General features: G+C 38.0%; 2 protein-coding genes across 4 annotated transcripts; one reads left to right on the forward strand and one right to left on the reverse strand.

The window, feature by feature from the left end:
* Nucleotides 1–177: 177 nt before the first annotated feature.
* On the reverse strand, nucleotides 178–9206 carry LOC111805626 (uncharacterized). 2 transcript variants are annotated; one of them, XM_087128076.1, is made up of 15 exons: nucleotides 9027–9206; nucleotides 6076–6780; nucleotides 5620–5992; nucleotides 4844–4990; nucleotides 4641–4729; nucleotides 4458–4550; nucleotides 3616–3742; nucleotides 3049–3113; nucleotides 2796–2970; nucleotides 2399–2587; nucleotides 2262–2309; nucleotides 1435–1581; nucleotides 1242–1324; nucleotides 1053–1168; nucleotides 178–617 (listed from the first exon to the last, which is right to left on the reverse strand). In XM_087128076.1, the coding sequence occupies exons 2-15, from the start codon at nucleotides 6666–6668 to the stop codon at nucleotides 535–537; spliced, it is 2328 nt and encodes a 775-aa protein (XP_086984202.1). In that variant the 5' UTR covers nucleotides 6669–6780; nucleotides 9027–9206; the 3' UTR covers nucleotides 178–534. The 2 variants fall into 2 exon arrangements, with proteins under 2 accessions (XP_086984202.1, XP_086984203.1); XM_087128077.1 differs by having other exon boundaries at nucleotides 5680–5992; nucleotides 9027–9204.
* Nucleotides 9207–12550: 3344 nt separating this feature from the next.
* LOC111805799 (uncharacterized) lies at nucleotides 12551–21184 on the forward strand. 2 transcript variants are annotated; one of them, XM_087128502.1, is made up of 9 exons: nucleotides 12551–12792; nucleotides 16471–16562; nucleotides 16661–17361; nucleotides 18399–18469; nucleotides 18837–18926; nucleotides 19247–19441; nucleotides 19548–19628; nucleotides 20246–20360; nucleotides 20546–21184. In XM_087128502.1, exons 1-9 carry the CDS (start codon nucleotides 12694–12696, stop codon nucleotides 20686–20688), a joined length of 1587 nt encoding a protein of 528 aa, XP_086984628.1. In that variant the 5' UTR covers nucleotides 12551–12693; the 3' UTR covers nucleotides 20689–21184. The 2 variants fall into 2 exon arrangements, with proteins under 2 accessions (XP_086984628.1, XP_023546800.1); XM_023691032.2 differs by having other exon boundaries at nucleotides 12564–13639.
* The last annotated feature ends 94 nt before the right edge of the window (nucleotides 21185–21278 follow it).

A 21278-nucleotide genomic window follows, 5' to 3' on the forward strand; every position in this document is an offset into this window, starting at 1 on the left:
AATTCATTGGGCCCGGTTATCTCGCCTCCCTACAGATTTACCTACAGATTGACCTATGTGAATTCTCTCAAAGCAAGAGACATGATCGTTATTCTTGTTTACTCTACCACTAAGCTAATAGTATGTCGTGGGACGAACTCACCACACTTATTAATAGCAGTTGTAAGACAAAGATAGTTTAGTCTATTCCATTATTTTAAATTATAGGTCAATTAATAGTTGGACCATTTATCTAAGCAATTTTCAAAACTTCACCTAAAATTTAAGCTTAACGAAGAACGAAGAACAAGACATGCTTTCAAAAGCTGCTAAAACGAGCGTAGCTTAACTGACATAAAGTGTGTACCTTCGACTAAAAGATCCAAGATTCAAATCTTCCACTCCATGCTGAACTAAAAAACCGCTCGACTCTGCAACACTTGCCCTCGTTCTTTATTGCATTCGAAAAGGATTTCTTAATTATTGTAACCTTCATTAGAGTATATACTCTCCTCCTAAGGCCAACCTGGCTAAGGGTAACATGGTGCATTTCCTTTATGACTTTCCTGCTTCGGATGCATCTGTCTCTTCTGCTGCACTGCCTAGCTTCACAATGTCCTCAACCAGAATCTTTCCTTCTGTTAAAAGAAAGTAGCAACATGAGATTCATTAACGAAAATACCGAGACTTCAAGAACCGGATGGCCTTTGATGTCTCAATGTTCTAAGGTAACGAGTAGATCATGGGCTTAAGGATAACTCCAAATACGTCAAATGTAACAGCCCAAGTGTCCACCACTAGCAGATATTGTCCTCTTTGGGCTTTCCTTCAACGTTTTTAAAACGCGTCTACTAGAGAGAAGTTTTCACACTCTTATAAAAAATGTTTTCACACGTCAAAGAATTAAGATTTTAAGTTATTAAGTTTTCAACTCGGGTTTGAACCTAAAACCACGGAAAGTATCTCTAAACGTTCTAAACTCTTACGACAAAGCACCCTTGGGTTAAAATCAGCATCACATGTCAGGGATAAGAAACAGAGGCAGAAGAGTAAAAAGAAGCAACATTACTTACCTCTATCCTTGGAGAGATTGCTGATAATTTCCTGAATTCCCTCCTTACCCAAGGTGTCCTTGAGATACATAGCAGCAGATGCAACCTCCTCAGTTGTCACTTTGCCATCATAATCCCTGCAAAGAAGTACCATATAAATAGTTACACTCACATGATTCACATAGAATTAGAAAGCGGCAACTATAAAACCTGTCCAGCAATCGCCAACGATCCCCGATTTTGGCATCAACATCATCAATTTCCTTTTCGAGCTTATGAAGCATCGTATCAATCTGAAAACATGGTACAGATCAGAGACAGAAGCAAAACAATTGATAGCGAGTTAGCATCGAGAGACCAAAATAAGCTCATGAAATACAATTATGACGAAGAATCGTGTTACCCTGTTAATAAGTGCCGACGAAACCTTGCGACCGAAAGTCGACTCAGCATCCTGGTCAGTATCCTGCCTTGCAGCTTTGTAAGCCCTTCTTGCTTCTTCTTCACCATCTTTACCCTCTTTCTTGACCATGCTGTTGTATAGGTCTATCTGGAAATGGAAACAATAGCAAGAAAAAAAACACCAACCAATTAGCCATGTACTGGATTCTACATTCTTTCGCTATCTGTGATATCTCACATTGGTTGGGGAGGAGAACAAACCACCATTTATAAGGGTGTGGAAACCTTCCCCTAGTAGACACGTTTTAAAGCCTTGAGGGGAAGCCCGAAAGGGAAAGCCCAAAGAGGACAATATCTGCTAGCGGTGGATCTGGGTCATTACAAATGGTATCAGAGCCAGACACCGGACGATGTGTCAGCCTTCTCGCTGTTCCCCGGAGGGGGGTAGACACGAGGCGGTGTGCCAGTAAGGACGCTGGGCCCCAAAGGGGAGTGGATTTGGGGGCGGTCCCACATCGATTGGAGGAAGGAAAGAGTGCCAGCGAGGACGCTGGGCCCCGAAGGGGGGTGGATTGTGATATCCCACATTGGTTGGGGAGGAGAACAAACCACCATTTATAAGGGTGTGGAAACCTTCCCCTAGTAGACGCGTTTTAAAGCCTTGAGGGGAAGCCCGAAAGGGAAAGCCCAAAGAGGACAATATCTGCTAGCGGTGGATCTGGGTCGTTACACTATCTTAGAGACAATGAAAAAACTCACCAACCTATTGACATTTATGTTGTTAGGCTAATTTGCAGGTACACAACAAGAAGGAATAACAAGTAATACCTCTTTCTTTACGAGCTGTAAGAATTCCTCACGTTCCCTGCTGACCGACTAAACGAAACAACACGTGTAAATGCAAAGAAAATGGAAGAGAGAAACAAGGCTAGTGCTTGAAATCACAAATTGTTGTCAGTTCTTACAGAAGCAGAAGCTAAAACTGCCAATGCACGGCTGAGTTCACACAGCTGCTCTTGTTTCTCCATTGTTTTTGTTTTTTCTTTGGGTTCTTCGCCAGTAGTTGGACTACTCATCTCTTCTAGTGCTACATCCTTTTGACTACCAGCAGTTTCTTGCATCTTAGCCAGCTCCTCTTCTTCTTCTTCTTCCTCCTATATATATATATATTATGAAGACCATCAAAAACCAGAGCCTTTTCGAAACAACTAATCCAATACAACGAGAATAAGAAACCTCGATCATCTAGGTAACTCATACAGAATCAGCCACTCAAGTACATCAAATCAAAACTGGCAACGCCCCTTCTCCCATAACTTTTCTTATAGTAATAATTGTAACAATAAGGAAGCCCCCCACAACCTTTATCATCTCTTCTTGCATTGCTAGGAACTCCAATTTCCTTCTTCTTTCTGAAACAGTATCTTCAGATGGCAAAGCTGTCACCCCTACGGTATCCACAACCTCATCCGGCAAGGAGGAGAGAGTTGCTTGTACAACTTCCTCTGGTCTCACCTTTCCAGACACAGAGAAGGCTCTGCATTGGTTATCAATTAGAAGACATATTTCATTGTCTTACAATTAGAAAAAAAGCCACAGAAAGTATTTAACTTACCTAGAAAGAATCAAGAGCGAAGATGGTACAGAGTAGTTGAGAGATAAATCCAGCCAATCACGTAGCTACAGGAAATAACCAATATTTTACGTCAGAGCGAAAGATTTTTCACTATGCATGTGCGTTTCAATTTAACGATTTCACACAAATTAAAGCAGTAGGCTGATATAGCCCAGGAGGGTCACTGTAGATCTAGTTAAGCAAGCTAATTAAAATCTCCAAGCAGGATAAATAAAGGATAAGAAACCATCTTTAGTTAAGAAGAACGGATGTATAATAGGAGGAGCCACGAACACGATAGGCCTCGAACAATACAAGGTGGAACCAAAATATAGAAAAGGTTACAAGAAAGAGTGAATGTTGTTGCTTCATAAAACCAGTGGAATTCGTGGCAGACATAACAGAGCTCGACAGCTTGCGAGTTACAAAAAATCATGGTTCAATTGAAGAAAGTAAAGGCCGACGCACCGTATACAGAAGGTATAGTGTTCCTAGGTCTTATATAATCCATTTAGAAAAAAGAAAGGGTAATCCATTTAGAACAATTGATATAAGAAAAGAGGAAACCTGTTGTCTCATTTCCTCAACAGAAAGCAATCCAAGTAAACCTCGTTCTCTACAGGCTTGACGAAGCTCTGCTTCTGAAAGAGATTCCAGCCCCTCTAGCTGAATCATCCTATCATCATTCTTAATCCTGCAAATATAAAAGAACCTCGTGCTTTATAGAGAGAAATTTCTGACTACAAAAAATATAATGACTTCTTGTTACTTTTGGCATCTCCCACCCAACATTTTGTAAACAAGAAAATACTTGAAATTTATCAACAAATTCCTCAGATGCAGCCTCTCTAGCAAAGAAATATGGATGACCACAGAGACAAAAGATAAGACATTAAATTAGCACAAATTGATTCATGAAATAATTCAAAGAGTGAAGAAATAGTGGTCAGAAGCATTACGTTTATGGTAATATACATCCTTCTCTAATAAAGCTTCTATACCAACTCTTACAACAAGAAGCTTAATATCATCAAAGGCCACAACTTGAACAATCGCAAGTGATTACGTAAAACTACACACGTGGCTGAAAGGAAATTTCCTCATTGTTGATGAGACCATATGTTTCATTTTTCAAATAAAAGTCGAACTAAACTTGAAACAAGCAGGAAAATGAACAACTTTTAGGTGAACTTTCACAAAAATAGCCCGAATAGAATGCATAATAATCATTAAAGAAAACGTCCTTGACCATTACCAAACCTTTTTAACATGAAAAACTGGCAAAGTGGTAGATGTAAGAACAAGTACATTGAAGCTGCAACATATTTACAGCTAAAAACTTCAAAGCCTGAATTATAAAATGCACAAGCGATGGAATTATGCATGTCATGTTGATAGGAGACTCTTACTCTTGCAGTCTTTTCCTTAGCATAAAGCGCAAATATGCATCAGTACCAAATGGACTGATACCCATGTATTTGCACATATTCACCAACCGAGGCCTGCAAATAAATGAACGTTCACTGGAAAAATATTAAAAGAAAATAAAAGCTAAAGGATAGAAGAACATAATTAATAAATAAAAATTTGACCTGCTTATGTTATCCAATGTAAGCTCATCATTGAATAACTTGGCAAATCCCAAAATTTCTTCATTGTTAACACGAGCACCCTTTCTGACCTATATAAGCAAAATATAACATCCCCGTAGAGCAAGGTGTATCAGCTGTGGTAGACAAAGCTGGTAAAATCAAATTAACACACACTGCAGGAATGGAGGATGAAATCTACTTGCCTTAGTCATGAATTCATCAAGGTCTTCTGCTGTCTTTTTAATTTCTCCACTTCTGGAGTTTTGGACTTCCTTGGCCATTTCCTTTACAGTATCCTGAAGAAATTTGGCATACTCTATTCTAGCATTTAGCCTTCTTTTTAGTACCTCCTGAAAGATGGAAACTAAAATCAGACCTATTCTGTCGAGAGACAGAGAGACAGAGAGAAAACATATGACTTAGAGATCTACGAACTATCTCGTCCAATAGAAGGCAGAGCTTCAGATGTAAGAGCTACATTCATTACAAAATGTTCCATCTCCCTTGATCCACAAGTATTAAGGTCAGAACAACAAATATGTAAAAGAGAAACAGTGTAAGCTACTTAAAGTTGAAGGCCATAATGAAGCAAAATTTAATTGCCTTTCAATAAACAAATCATTCAAATTTTTACCATCACAGATTCATAGTCACATCACTGAAATGTCATGAGCCAAGACAAATGTATTTCCTTTATTTATTTATTTAGTGTTGGAAATGAAACAATTTCATTGATTAAAAAAACAATTTCATTCATCCAAAGAGATCACAAAAACTTCTCCAATCGGATGTGACAAAAAATGTTTCCATGCATAAGCTACATACTTATCACAATAGTTTGTTCGTGAAAAGATAGTTTGTAAATAAACAGCAATTTCAGCAATAGAAATGAATGTAGTACAAACACCAGCACAGGAAGAAAAATGGCAGGAGAGTTAAGTTTAAAAGACTTAAGTTCCAAAATCAAAGAACAAACAACCAATGAACTGCGCGATGGAGTACATGCTTCGCAATGTCCACCCAGCTCTGCAACATTTACCTGTTCCTTCATCTTGTCCTGGAAGGTTGATGGTAACATGTTGGGAAATAATTTCAGGAAGACTGGCAATAAGAACTCCATGAACGGAACTATAATAAAAACTGCAAAAGGAACTAGCCTGAAAATATCAGCTGTGGTGCGTGTGAGTTGCTGCCTCTCCCTTCGAGAAAGGCCCTTCCCACCTGCAAGTTTCACCAATAACCTCGAGCTGATCCTAACATCTGCCCATAAAAGTTTTGTACCCAACCAATAGTGCTGCATTGTAGATTTAAATTCATCCTTCCAATGGTGAAGCTTCTTAGCCCAGTCTTCCCTACATGATATAATATTGTTCAATGCACTATGAGAATCAAACTTTAGATCAAATATGATGCGAGAAGAACAATAATTAAAAACCTGCTCATAGAAGCAATAACTCTCAAAGCAGGACCTATTCCTAGAAGCTTAGCCCATATGCTTTTCAACAAAGATTCAGCACTTTTCTGGGATTCTTGCATCTGCTTAGCTTGTGCTTTAACTGTACTCAAACCTTCAACTGCTTGATCACAATCTTCTGGTGATGGCTCTTTAATCCTCTTCGCAGCTTGTTTTTCATTTCTAGCATTATCACCACCAAATTCAGGTGGACCAGCTGTGGCCGTCGTAGAATAATGTGAAAGTTGTACGACATTTCTAACACCCATACAGGAAGCTGACGCTCCTCTTCCAATTCCATGACCAAAATTTTGAGGTTTTAGAAGATTACTTCGAAAATATTCTGCAACTGGGAAGGATAAAAACTCCTTTCTAACAACTAAAGATAAGCCACCTTCGCATCCTCTATCAATAGCTACAGGTGGAGGATGGGAAATGCAGTCCAACCTCTGTAAATCATCAGCTTGAGATGCTTGCTCATGTTCAAATCTGGAGAACCTTAGATATAAGCTGGTAGACAGATTCTCAGAGCTGAAACGGTGCCTTCTCTTAACCAATATCGCTCTTAAAGCCATTTCTGCATACTATAAATTTGATTACTTATGTGGAAATCAAAGGCCACACATTCAATCAAACCACAGAATTTGTTCAGTCTGTGATCAATGAAAGAACAACCCAACAAACATCCTGTCCAAAAACAGAAAGGAATTTACCTGAGGTTTCAACTTTTACAGTTCTACCAATATTATAACTTTCACAACATAATCCCAATCAATGATGAATTGAATTGTTGATTGAATATACTAAACTAAATGGGATGGTATGGAAGTATTTAATCCCTGGAAAGATGAAACTAAATAAATAAGAGATAATAAAAAAAAAAAATACATTACCATATCACAATAAAGGATCCATATTCCATAATTTTTTCAAACAAGAGACAGAACTTCTCATTGACATTTGAAATTTGAAAGCTTACAAAGATAGCAAAATAAGCATAGCTTGAAAGAATGTGTGAAGTAAACCCAAATAAGTAACCCCAATCTATCAATAAAATTTCTACGGAGAAAAGAGTCCCCAACATACATACACAGTCGCGGCGGCACTCTGAGAGTCATATAGCAAGCTTTAAACGAAGTCCTATTGCTCGTGAAAAAAGCTAACAAAAATGCTTCAAATTTCTACGGAGAAACGAAGTCCTATTGCTAATGAAACCAACATATAAGTCTCACACCCATTCATACAAAGAGAATAACAGAACCATCCCCAAAAAGAAAAAAAATAAACAGCTATGACACCTGAGGAACAGACTTACACAGTGACACTATCCTACCTAACTCATAAAAATAAAATTAAAAAAAGGCCAAGAAACCAACAAGATACCCAATAAAAGAAACAAAATTAAGCCAGCATGTGTAGAAAAGAGCTCCAAAGATCATCGACTCATCCACGAACTTAAAGAAGATGGATCATTGCATAAAAGGCTTATGTTGTTAAGGATCAGAGATTTGTATAAACACAAACTAAGAGGCATTAAACCTACCCAGGGCTCAAACTTCTCATGAACTCTTCACATCTCTACAGCACTACTAAAGCTCTCTTATTTCTCTCAACCCAAATGTTTCAAAAAACCGCAAAAGAGGCTTCCCTCATTCATTTCGTTTAACACATCATCTTTCACACACTCAGTCCCATTTGCACAATACAATTACAAAATATTAGAACCACAACCTCTAACACCATTTTTATCCACTCTTTAAGGGATCACATACACGTCATGTAACAGCTCAAGCCCATCACAAGCAGATATTGTCCTAATCACAACCTCTAACACCGTTTTTATCCACTCTTTGAGGGAACACACACATCATGTAATATCTCAAGCCCACCACTAGCAAATATTGTCCTAACCACAACCTCTAACACCATTTTTATCTACTCTTTAAGGGGAACACATACACATCATGTAATAGCCCAAGCCCACCGCTAGCAGATATTGTCCTCTTTGGGCTTTCCTTTTCTGGCTTCCCCTCAAGGTTTTTAAAACGCGTCTGCCAGGGGGAGGTTTCCATACCCTTGTAAAGAATATTTCGTTCTCCTCCCCAAACGATGTGGGATCCCACACATCAACTAAAAGGTAAAAGGTAAAAGGAAATGGAAAAAAATGAACAAACAACTCATCTAAAACGATAGCCAAACATCTAATATCATATGCATAATCCACACTCCCATACATGTGATGGACACAAAGACATGATGCATAAAGTGATTGATTAATGAATAAAACCATTACAAACACCATATGAAGCAATAACTGCAAAACACAAGGAACCCAACCCGGTCTAACGGGAATAGATAAAAGCAAAAGGACACACATTAAGGAAAGAGTAAAAGACAATGGAAAATAAAATGAATAATCTACACATATACTACGACAGAAAAACATCAAAGATCAACCAAACTATGCACACTCTAAACTGACATACATGTAACAGAACCACACAGACACACTCGGTTCAATTTAGGCTGATGACGAATCGCACACCAGGTGATTGATTACCAAACAAAACGATAACGGGTACCTAGAAGAAACTGAATTCGGCCAATTGGGAAAGTAACAAGTGAAAAGGCACAAATTAAGGAAAAGCTAAAAAAACAAAATGAACAATCTAATCATCCACTACGATGAAAAATAAAAACACCGAAGAATAACCAAAACAAAGCACAGTCCAAACTCCCCAACATGAGACAGACCCGCACGCACACTCGGTTCGAATTGGGCAACTGACTAAACACATACCAAGTGATTGAATACCGAACAAAACGATAAAGGGTAGCTAAAGAAATAAAATTCATTTAAAACGGAAAGAATTACGACAGGAGGACAAAAAAACAAAACAAAAAAAAGAACCAGAAGCTCGAAGAGCTGCTACCATCAAAGCTCAAAGCCGAGAAATATGATCGAAGAACTGAAATGTGAGGGATGATTCCTTGGAGAGGATTTGGTATGCGTTTCCGAGAGATTTGGAGGTTCCTTGAAGCGGAGGGTCGCAGAATGTGCGTCGTTGTCTGAAAATTTAGAGCAAAACTTTTAACTTTTATGAACTTTCGTGGAGACATGGGCTCCACTATACTTATCACAGCCGTCGTGGACTCTTATTCCGCAATTTCCTTTTTATTAAGAGAACACTTTAGGCATGTTTACCAATATATATGTGTATGTATTATGTATATATATATATATATGTATGTATGTATATATATATGTATGTATGTATATATATATGTATGTATGTATATATATATGTATGTATATATATATATGTATGTATGTATATATCTATGTATATATGTATGTATATATGTATGTATGTATGTATGTATGTATGTATGTATGTATATATGTATGTATGTATGTATGTATATATGTATGTATATATGTATGTATGTATGTATGTATATATGTATGTATATATATATATGTATGTATGTATGTATGTATGTATGTATGTATGTATGTATGTATATATATATGTACGTATGTATGTATGTAAGTAAGTATATAGGTATACCTAAACAAAAAAAATTACTATGATGGTGATGATGTAAGTTAGTATGATGTGATGTTATATGATGATGATGCATGATGACGATAAGACTCAATATGATGCTATTTCATACTAAGATATTGTGCATGTATGAGATTTCATGTTGCATTATGATAAATAGTTTAATGAGACAACTCTAAATGATCTTACTGATGACGAATATATGAAGGCTAATGCATGCATGTTATCTAGGGTAATATGTGAACGATGTATATGGTCATGTAATAATAATTGAAGATGAAAACTATAGGGTTCTCATGCATATCGCGTGTTCATTTACATCGTGTTACTTTTCCATTTATGATAATGAGTACGGACGCATACACTATGATGATGATGATGATGATCGTGTCTTGCATGATATTTGAGGTCTTGCTAACCTCCGAACGTTCGGCTATAGACAACTAGCCCGACTATGATGGGCCCATAGGGTGTGCAAACCGCCGGGTGGATTCACATTTGCACTTGTGGGTCATGGGAAGTACTACACATCCAATTTTGTCTGGACTAGAAGTCACCTCTACAATCATTTTAACTAAATGTCCTTAATCATAAGTTGCATGTGTTTGCATTCCCTGACCCCAATAGTAAGGTCACATACTGAGTATTTATTAAAATACTCAAATCTGTGCTACTTCTATTTTTTCAGATAAGGGCAAGATACACTTGTACAGCTAACGACGATACCACAAGTAAAGACCACGACACATGTATAGGATAGTTGTATCTAAATTCCTAGACCTTAGGTTAGTACAAGACGTTGTCAAATTTAGTATTTACTTTATTTTTATTTAATATTTCGTTTATGTTACTTTAAAGATCTTTTTTGAAACATGTAAGTTCACGACATTGTTTTTATGAAAATATATTAAATGTCTATTTCCGCATGTTATGAAGATGGTAGCGACTTTAAGTTAGTAGAAATTTAGAGTCATTACAAGCTATGTGCAAAACCGACGTTGACCAACATATATACCCAAACTGATCGATCGACTTCGATTCAATCGATTGAATTGATCAGGTCGATTCTTGATGTTTGATGCACATTTCTATCTAGAGTTAATGAACGAAAATTAATTAATTAATAATTTTAATTGGATAAAAAATACTTTTAAAACTTTTAAAATTTCAATAATATTCTTATATTTTTTAAAAAATTTTAAAATATCTTTTAACTTTCAAAAACTTTAAAAAATACCTTTATTAGTTTGGAGGGAAACCGTTAATATTTTGTTTAAAAAATACTCCTCACTAAATAAATAAATAAAAAGATAATTTATTGTTAGAAAAACAAGAATCACCGCAATGGTACGATATTGTCCACTTTGAACATAAGGTCTCGTGGTTTTGCTTTGGGTTTCCCCAAAATGCCCCACATTAACGGAGATTGTATTCCTTTCATTCCCTAAATTAGCCGATGTGGGACTTTGATCCAACACCTTCCCTTGAACTAAGTACGCCTCCCCTTAATTGAGGCTCGACTCCTTTTTCTTTTGGAGTCTTAGTCATTTTTTATTATGCCTTCGAGGAGCCTTGACTCCTTTTTTTTTATTTTGGAGTCCTTTGTTCGACATTTGAGGATTCTATTGACATGACTACCTTTAGGGTATGACTCTGATACCATGTTATATGAACACGACTCTCCACAATTGTATGATATTGTCCACTTTGAACATAAGCTCTCATGGCTTTGCTTTAGGCTTCCCCAAAAGGCTCTAGCGAGAATATGTCTAACCCAAGAAGTAGAAGGGAAAACCCTAGAGCATGGGACAAAGACAATGTTGAAGTCGGAAGAGTCGCCACAGTGGGCGAAGAAGCCAATTTTAGCAAGAAGGGTGGCGGTGACTTGGTTGGCGAAGAGGCTAGTGCAGCGCCCAGATTCCAAAGGTAAATCTCTGCAAAAGGTCGATAGGTTTCTTGAGATTCTGTATATTTTCGATGGGAACGCCCATGAGGATTCTGAGGTTAGGGTTTGGATGAAGGGCCAATTGAGAAGAAAATGAGAGAGGTTATGTTGGCTAAGGGGAAACTAATTGTGTTGGGGAAGGTGAGGTTGTATGTACAGAGTATGACGAAGGGTGATTTGAAGGTCAAGAGGGTGGAACCGAAGAGTAATCAATCGGCTCAGCTTGTGGCAGCCATGGAGACTACCCCTGCGGTGTCAAAGCCAGTAGGGGTGGTGGGGAAGAACAGTAGAGGATTCAGAAGCCATTGAAAAGAAAGGATCGGGGCTGCTAGACCAAAAGGGCTCTGATACCAAGTTAGATGAACACAACTCTCCACAATGGTATGATATTGTTCACTTTGAGCAATAGCTCTCATGGCTTTGCCCAAAAGGTCTCATTCCAATGGAGATAATATTTCTTTCATTTCCTAAATTAGCCGTTGTGGGACTTTCATCCAATACCTCTACTCGAACAAAGTACGCATCCTCTTAATCAAGGCTCGACTCCTTTTTCATTTGGAGTCCTTTGTTAGACATTTGAGGATTCTATTGACATGACTAAGTTTAGGACATGACTCTGATACCATGTTAGATGAACACGACTCTCCACAATGGTATGATATTGTCCACTTTTAGCATAAGCTCTTATGACTTTGGTTTTTCCAAAATGCCTCATCCCAATCACAATGTAGAGAGTATTATTTGATTATAATATTAAAAATTTAATATGGAAGGTAGTTTTGAAATAATATACTAATCTTTTCTACTCAAAATTAAAGATAATTAATATTTTTAAATTTTTTTTAAAAATTTAAAAACATTTTAAACATAAAATACAAAATTTATGATATCAAAGAATTCAAACGTACACATCGTTGAAAATGACCAACAATTTGAACCATTATTGAAAATTTACATGGAGAGGAGGAGATGGCCATGAGAGCGCGCAGCTTCCAATGTCGATTCAATTAGCCGTGCTCTTATTTGGGTTTGAATGATAGAAAGAATTGACCGTTGTTCACGGAGGAACAGAATACAACTCACGATATGATCCTCCTTCTATTTCCCTCCCAATTCGTTTCTTCACCGGCTCATAACTTCGACCCACATTCTCCAAAACAATTCAGAATCAAACGGGAGAAAAAGGTAAAAAGAAATTTAAAAGGTAATCCAATTCCATTACGATTTTTCCAGAAACCCCACGAGGCGGCCACCAATTTGTTATCTCTTTTCTCTCTCATTGCCCTCCACAGCTCGTAGATTCTCGCCCACGTTTGGGTAAATCAAGGAAAGGATGAGTTAAAAATCTGGAAACCCATTACCGATTTTGTTTAGGTGTTTCTTGATTCACCCAATAACCCAATTCCTGGTTTAATCTGTGGTGAATTAGACGTGTTCTTCCTGTTTGCTTGATGGGTTTTTAGTTTCCTCCATTGTTATCATTGTTCCATGATTATCCATGAAAATCAAAACTAACCCAATTCGGAAGTTAGCTGTATCGTGTTGTAGGCTTAATGATCGAGAACTAGAGTTGTGATCGAAGTGTTGGGGTGCATTGATATTCAGAAACCCCACATCCCATTTCAGCTTCTCGAGGTTAAATTTCTGGGTTGTTGTTAAAGGATCGCGAATGTCATGTCCAAGCAATAGCTTCCGCTACAATGGCAGCCTCTGTGCATGCCCACCAGGGCAGCTTCTCAATCGAACCAGCAACAGCTGTGTTGTTTTCAGCGGTACTTCGGCCATTACTACAGGCCGGCTCGAGAACTCTGCTGTTAGTTTCCCAGAGATCATATTCGCCTTTGATTCCATCAGGAAGATCACGCAGTCTCAGGCTGTGTTTCTTAAGGCTACTCTGGTCATGCTGCTTTGTTGGCTCTTTTTCTGCATATTCCTTAGATTTACGAAGCTTGGGGATGGCAGAAATATCTGGTTCAGGATGAGATGGTGGGTTAGCAGACTGGATATTTGCTTTTCTACAAGACATTGGCTGGTTAGCTCTTAGCTCTATCTTCTAGAAATTTACACTTGTTTGATGGGTTATATAGTTTTTTTTCTCACATTTCATGGAAGTTAATGGCTTTGCTTTGGTTACGTATGGCTTTAATTATGGCGGTTTTGTTTGAACTTTATGGCTAGAATTAATTGTGAGCTTCTTGGGTTCACTGGCATTAATGTACGTTACTAAGTTTGATGAAGTTCATAGTTATTCATGAATTCTGCTATGGCACTCATAAAGTTTCAGTAATCTATGTCTGAACCAGGTGAGCTGAAAAGAGCTGACAATCAAACACTATGGACCATCAAGATTTCTATTGATGTTAAAAATACAATAAGGGAGAAGGAACTCCTTACAAACCTCCAATTTGTATGGATGAGAAAAAGGGAAAAGTATTAAGAAAGTACCTTTTTGGATAATACCAGTTTGAAGCTTATTTTACTTTTCCCGGGGTTCCCAAAGTTAGTTAGCGTTTTTCTGATAAGTTCTGGTTCTTCTTTAACTTGAGGCCACAAGAGACTCGTTAGAGGAATCCTTTAAGTGATTGGGGTGTCATTGTTGAATCTGTTGAACAAATTATTTTGCAGCATTGTAGACAACAAACAATTTAGGAAGTGTTGTGTGAGATCCCACGTCGGTTGGGGAACGAAGATTCTTTATAAGGGTGTGGAAACCTTTCCCTAGTAGACGCGTTTTGAAAACCTTGAGGGAAGCCTGAAAGGGAAAGCCTAAAGAGGACAATATCTGCTAGCGGTGGGCTTGGGCCGTTACAAATGGTATCAGAGTCTGACATTGGGCGATGTGTCACAAGGAGGCTGAGCCCCAAAGGGGGGTGGACATGAGGCGGTGTGCCAGCAAGAACGCTGGGCCCCGAAGGGGGGTGGATTGGGGGGTCCCACATCGATTGGAGAAGGGACGAGTGCCAGCGAGGATGCTGGGCTCTGAAGGGGGATGGATTGTGAGATCCCACATCGGTTGGGGAGGAAAACGAAGCATTCTTTATAAGGGTGTGGAAACCTCTCCCTAGCCTTCTTTTCAAGTTCATATGTGAATGTAGAAAAGGAAGGTCCAGTCAGCAAACTCTACCATCACTTGTTAGATTTCTGGAAGGTCCAACCTCTCCCTATAGTAAAGCCTTAATAATCAGATACTTATTAGGATACCACTTACCAAGTATAGAACTATATTGAACTATATTGCAATATCACAAGCCGTTACAACGTCAATAGCCTTTCTAGAGGACTGTCTCTCTCCCAAGCTCACAATGGACACTACCCAAAATCCTTCCCTTCCTTCTAAGGTCCCAAAAACGCTCTATTTATAACCAAGGCACCCCTAGTTAATGACCACTATTCCCTTACTAATATCATACTAATCTTACCCATATACCCCTAACTAGTACTCTCACAGTACTCTAATGATTTTGAGAATTCAGATTTGCACATCCAAAATTGGAACCAGAATAAAAGGACGCAAAGGTTCTACTGGTCTTAATCCTCTTGAAGATTTTACTCTTTCATGAGCTCTTCCTCTTGCGTTTGGAAACATAGATTCTTTGTACATCAGCAAGTGAAGATAAGATAAAGTTTTTGGGAAGACTCCTATCCGAAAAAGGTTAAGTGTTTTCGATGGGAACTCAGTCACCGAGCACGAAACACAAAAGTTAACCTTCAAAGGAGAATGCCTTACAGGGCTCTATCTCCCAAATGGTGCCCTCTTTGTAAAAACAGTACATAATCCCAAAGCCTAATCTTCCTCTCTGAAGTTTTTGCTTTGGGAACTCAGTCACCGAGCACGAAACACAAAAGATAACCTTCAAAGGAGAATGCCTTACATGGCTCTGTCTCCCAAATGGTGCCCCCTCTGTAAAAATAGTACATAATCCCAAAGCCTAATCTTCCTCTCCTGTGAATTCGCGACAGATGTTTGGAGCCTCATCCTTTCTTCCTTTGGTTGAACATGGCCCTCCCAAATAATCCTCTTGGTTTTCTCTCATGTGCTTAAGGCCATCCTTCAAAAAAGAGAAAAGAAAATCCTTTGGCTGACCTTTATAAGAGCCTTCTTTTGGGAAGTGTGGGAGCAAAGAAATCAGCAGATCTTCGAGGACAAAGAATCTTCTTTCATTCGTTTTTTTTATGCTATAGTTTTCTCTACGGTTCCCTGTTGTAAATGTTCTCTCATCCTTCTTACTATAGCGTTACCTCTTTACAATCCAGGGTTTTTTTTTTTTTGTGACTTTCTTTGGATTGGGGTTTTCCCATTCTTTTGTACATTCACATTGCTATGAAATTGTCTCTTATAAAATGAGAGAGAGAGAAAAAAAGGATCCAACTCATCCAAATTTGACCACAGTCCTTTCTGTACCACGTCAAGAAAATCCCTACAAACATTCACTGAAATTGTCCTTTTAGTTTCTGTTTTAAACTGCTGGTATAGTAGCTGTTCCCAAAGAGATTTTTAGGGAGGTCATTCTGGTGGGAGAAATAGAAGTCACTGCGGGGGATTGTGATTATATTTCATTGAGCTTAGCTGTTAAGAACTCGATGCATTTTATCAGCAGCGCATAACCTTGAATATCGGCTCGATGCATTTTAAATGAATATCGACTCAAGCTTAGCTGTTAAGAACTCGATGCATTTATGGGTCTCCTTGAATATCGGCTCTGTTTCTTTCCCTTTTGTTTGTGATTTTAACAGCAGCGCATAACCTATTATCTGAGGTTTCGTTTTGGACTTGCATACTTTTAGTCTTTTTGGAGTGGAAAGTCCTATGCATAAATGTTCTTTCTTTTTATTAATTAGCTTGCAACCTTATCTGTGTTGAAGGATGACCAAAAGGTAGTTACAAAACGTAAAACTGAACTTGGTGGAACGTTCTCAATGGCAAGTTGGATAGTCTTCTCTGGCTTGTTCGCTGCGTAAGTACAAATTTTATTTATTTTTTCATCTGTCGTGTACTAAAATCAATTCTCCCATGTTCGTTTCATATTGACTTGGTCTTTCAGTTCTTTCTCAGGCTGCTTTACCAAATCATATCTAAGAGAAGCATCGAAGTGCATAACATGAAAGCCGCAAATGCACCAGACTTGGTTTCCTTTGTGAATGACATGGAATTCAATATAACTACAGTCTCGACTATGAGTTGTTCAAATATACGTGGTTTTGATACTATTGTGTTCGGAAACCCTGGTTTTCTGGCACAGAAAGTAATGCCTCTGTCAAATTTTGCAAACTTCTCTTGTCAAAACAGGAGTGAAGGGCCAACTGTAAGCGTTAAGTGCGAAAAATGTCGTTTCATTCAGGATGATATTTATATCTCATGGCAGTTTATCGATCTTCCAAATAACCCGGCAAGTGCTGTTGGATTTCAGTTTAACTTCTCTTCTAAGGATCATGTTCAAAAGAATCAGGAAAGTTTTGTTAGTGGAACATTAAAAAATAGAAGCAATTTGGATGATACACCAGTTACATTCAGAGGGAAGAATGCAAATATCGTGCAATTTAACCTATTTCCACGAATATACCGTAATAACCAGGATTCCAAGCTCATGCAGCCTTTATTTCATGAGTTTGTATCAGGTTCATCCTTTCAGAATACCAATGAGCTCCAATTATCCCTTGAAAATGCCAATGATGGACTACTGAACATCACCTTGTACATCAATCTTCTCTCTTCATACATTGTCGAGGTAGAGTGTCAAAATATTTTCGGTCCTGGTAAGTGTTTTGCTTCATTCACATGTACACACCCTCCTTTACATGCTTCTTTATGTATGTTTGCACAAATAAACTGAATTGTTTGGATCTTGAGATAAGGATGGTTGTTCATTCAGATGTTGTAGCTACCTCAATATTGTGCCAAGTATTACATGAACAGCCTGATTGCCACCTCTTCTTTTATTAAAATTTTCCACTTAGTTCTTACTGTATTACCGAAATTATTCGTGCTCATTACTTACCACAATAAACTATCCGGGATTGGGTAATCTCTTGCAATCGTACTATTCCACTAATATATTTGGTTATGTATGCCCCTAGATACCTTATTATATCACTGAAATAATGTCATTTCATAGTCTGGATAGCATGAGATGTATGGGAAAAGCAGATTGAACTCTAGTAACTTGGATGGCTACCCTAGTACGTTAACTCGACAAAACTCGTTCTTTCCAGGGAGGGTTAATTATTTCTCAGTTATTGAGGTTATTATTATTTTTTTCCCTAAATGTTTTCCAACATGTAATTGCAGGCAAGAAAACAACAATAGTAGTCCCTATGACTTGTTATCTTATGTGTTTGCCATCAATTTTTTGTTCTAAATTTTAATCTCAATCATTCATTTAACCCATCAAATTTTCCCCTAGGGGAATCCCCAAGCCCACTTCAACCCTCAAAAGTGATTAAAATCCCGTGTGGATGGGGATGAGGAATGTATCTCCTGCCCCGCCCCGTTGACAACACTACTAACTTGTGTCTTGTCTCATAGGTCTTTAGATCTCCCAATCGAGCGCTTGAATGAGCTTGTTCTTCCTCCTTTTCCTCTATGTCATACATGTGTCCATGCTTCTTTTCCTCTAAATATGACTCTTTTTTGAATGAATATGTCTAGATTCTCGTATCGATCTGTTTAAATGTAAATGGTTTGCTAAAGATTCACCAAGTTATATGCATCCAATAGATCTTATCTTGTAACTAATGTTTATAATGGCATTTGACTAACTTTGTGATGGTCCCACAATTTCTTTGCTATGCAGTTGGCTTTCTTGCAGATCTTGGTGGTCTGTATTGCATTACTTTTAGCATTTTCTTCTACCTTCTGGTGCAGGTAAGGCTTTTACCCAAAAACTGAAACTGAAGCTTGTAAATAATAACTAAAACTTCTTATGACATCATAACTTTCCTCTTCCAGTTTCTTACTTTGCAAGAACTTGTGTCACATAGCATTGGGTTATGTTTATATATGATACAACACCTGTTATAAGTTGTCATCATAGCATCTGACATTATTTCACAATTGAGCTTGTCAATGATATTGATTTAATTTGAAATGAAAAGAAAATTCTATGCGAAACAACCAACTGTGCCTTCCAGTTTCTCTCTCATTAAGCATAAATTGACACTGAAACCAATTATCACTTCTTTCTTCGAGATCGAGTGATTGTTTCGCTAAACTAACTTGGTTTGTTTTGTAGCTCGAGTACAGAGTTAAAAAGCTCCGCAACGAAGACAGTGTTATGCTTAAAGTTAGAAATCGAAGAAAAGCACAAGAACATTGGAATAAGGTGTTTTTTCTTCCTCTTTTCCTCTCATCGAGATATCAGTCAATTGATATTATTTACTTTTCCTGTTCTCTATTGCTTTAAATGAGGGAAATTAGTTTAATTCGAAAGGGTTACCTCGCTTGACTACTAGATTTTTAAGCCCCCCCTAAAACAAAACATATATGTCCCCCTCATTCTCTGTCTAGGGAGGTTCTCTCTCTGTGTAAGGTGGTATTGGTGGGCGAACGGCGAACGATAATTTTGGGGTGGGTTACGAGAGGCTTAACTGAAACTAAACCTCATGAACTATGATGGGTGAACTGACTTATTTTATTTTCTAGTTGAGGAAATATGTAATGTATACATGGGGCTACAGTGCACTGGATAATGATTATAATGATCCATCAAAAGGGTCTAGTTGCACCAACTGCATTGGTCAATCAAGTCGTAAGAATGGATCGTCGCGCCAGAGAGGGTTAAGGAGTGGAAGTAGTACTGCTATCAGCTTTCACGATGTAAATGGATTTACCAAGGAGGTAATGTTCTTGTTGTATTCTTTACATGAGCTAATTTATTTTCTGAAACTTCCCTTCAAGTCCCCATCTCTCCCAATTCCAAATTGATTAGACGTATCATATGCAGACTGCTAAGCATGATATGATATCTCCGAAGGCGACAGCTACAGACCGTGAAATGAGAACGATAGCAACCAAGCAAGAGCGAGTGAGTTTTGCTGTTATATTTAGCATGAAAATTTCGACTATGCAATTCTAATCTATCTTCCTTGAATTCATGTTTATAATTCGTTCAATTGTTTAGGCTACATGTTAAGTTACCATATGAATCTGAAAATCTTAAGCTACTAAGAGGTCGAAGTGAAGTCATCAATTCAACCATTCGCACGGTCTCCTGATCTCTTTTCCAAATGAATTGAACCTCGATACTACATTCAGAAAAGAGATATGGCCATCTCTCTAGGTTGCCTACCCCCTTTATCTCGTTCTATTCATGCTTGAAAAGACCCCGTCCGCTCCTTTTAAGAGACATTCTTAGCCGTCCTCAAAGAGTTAACACCCCATAGGTCAGATCGTTTTCAGTGGGCCAAAAACAGAAGCATAATGAACACGAGAACTATAAAAATTATGAAAAAACCTCCTTTTGGTGATAAAAAAATGGATAACTGCACAAAATCTCATTGAGAATTCAATGGGAGGTTCAAAATCTGCTACCTTGGCAACATAAGGACAAAGTTACAGACAATGATTTAATAACCATTATCAAATTATTGGAACTTCAATGTTGAACCATTCCTCATCCAATGTTCATGTTCTCCATCCCAGCCTCTGCACCATCAAGTACTTGGTTCTACCCATGAGGGGAAGCAACGTTTAACTGTTCCATTCAAGGGAGATTTTTCTCATCCTGAAGATATTATTCCGCCACCGCCCTCAATAGGTAACTGTTGCTTCTTCTTTAAGAATGATATCTGTTTTTTCTGTCAAGAACATAACGATTAGTCTTGGAACATGTTTTCATCACAATAACTAATTGATGAAAAGTGCTAATTTACTTTGGATTTGTGAATGATTTCTTTGTTTGAATGCCTATGCTCAAAGTTGTTTCTGGATTTTCAAATGCAGACTTTAAAGATAGTTCTGATATCGGTATGTCTGATATCTTGAGGAGTATGAAAAGTTTGTACGAGTATAATGTATTTCTTAGAGAAAAGCTATTGTCAACTCAATCTGAGGTTCGTGCTTTAGCAACCAAGTCCACGCCATAAACCGAGTGCCAAACGTAGAACACATGTATATTTTGTAAGCCAAACTTCGGTAACCTCCATCAAGATTCTCCCCGTGATGCTGACGTGTCTTTCTTTCAGCATATCTCGAACTCCGCAACCATGGTATTCTGACAGTTGAACACACAAACAGTGTCTTGAGAGGTTAGTCCATAGATAGGTGCTGCGGGAGAGCCACAATTGACTCCTAAAACAAAAGAATTATACTTATATGACTCCTAGCATGTAGGATTACTGACTCCTAGCATGTAGAATTATACTTCGTACGTGCTCGGATAGCTGAGAGAGATCTTGCCAATGTACTTTACTCTGTTGTAATATTGTTGATATTTGTTTGTTCCACGAGTAGAACATGTACTGATGCAGGAAGATGTATTTCTGTATCTGGAGTTGTTTTTTGTTCAATATTACATCTAATTGATACCTCTCCAATGTGATGGGTCTCCTTTGGGAACCCAAACCCAAGCTTTAGCTTCAATAGCAGCCTGTGATCTTCGCTTCTGTTGTCGCTACCTCTTTATGTCGTTATCATCGTCGTTTGTTAGTTTCGTTACTGTTCGTTTAGCTCCAAA

Source organism: Cucurbita pepo, chromosome 11, assembly GCF_057944985.1.
Source record: "Cucurbita pepo subsp. pepo isolate OVF chromosome 11, ASM5794498v1, whole genome shotgun sequence".
In the NCBI taxonomy this organism is placed as follows: Eukaryota; Viridiplantae; Streptophyta; class Magnoliopsida; order Cucurbitales; family Cucurbitaceae; genus Cucurbita; species Cucurbita pepo.

Excerpts from the sequence above, each read along its gene's own strand:
- LOC111805799 (XM_023691032.2), top strand. The coding sequence starts at position 13,277 with ATGTCATGTCCAAGCAATAGCTTCCGCTACAATGGCAGCCTCTGTGCA. Across the intron at positions 18,927-19,246 it reads CACAAGAACATTGGAATAAG|TTGAGGAAATATGTAATGTA; the intron begins GTGTTTTTTCTT and ends TTTATTTTCTAG. Across the intron at positions 19,442-19,547 it reads TAAATGGATTTACCAAGGAG|ACTGCTAAGCATGATATGAT; the intron begins GTAATGTTCTTG and ends TATCATATGCAG.
- LOC111805626 (XM_087128076.1), bottom strand. The coding sequence starts at position 6,668 with ATGGCTTTAAGAGCGATATTGGTTAAGAGAAGGCACCGTTTCAGCTCT. Across the intron at positions 3,743-4,457 it reads CTAAGGAAAAGACTGCAAGA|GATTAAGAATGATGATAGGA; the intron begins GTAAGAGTCTCC and ends TTATATTTGCAG. Across the intron at positions 1,582-2,261 it reads TACAGCTCGTAAAGAAAGAG|ATAGACCTATACAACAGCAT; the intron begins GTATTACTTGTT and ends TTCCATTTCCAG.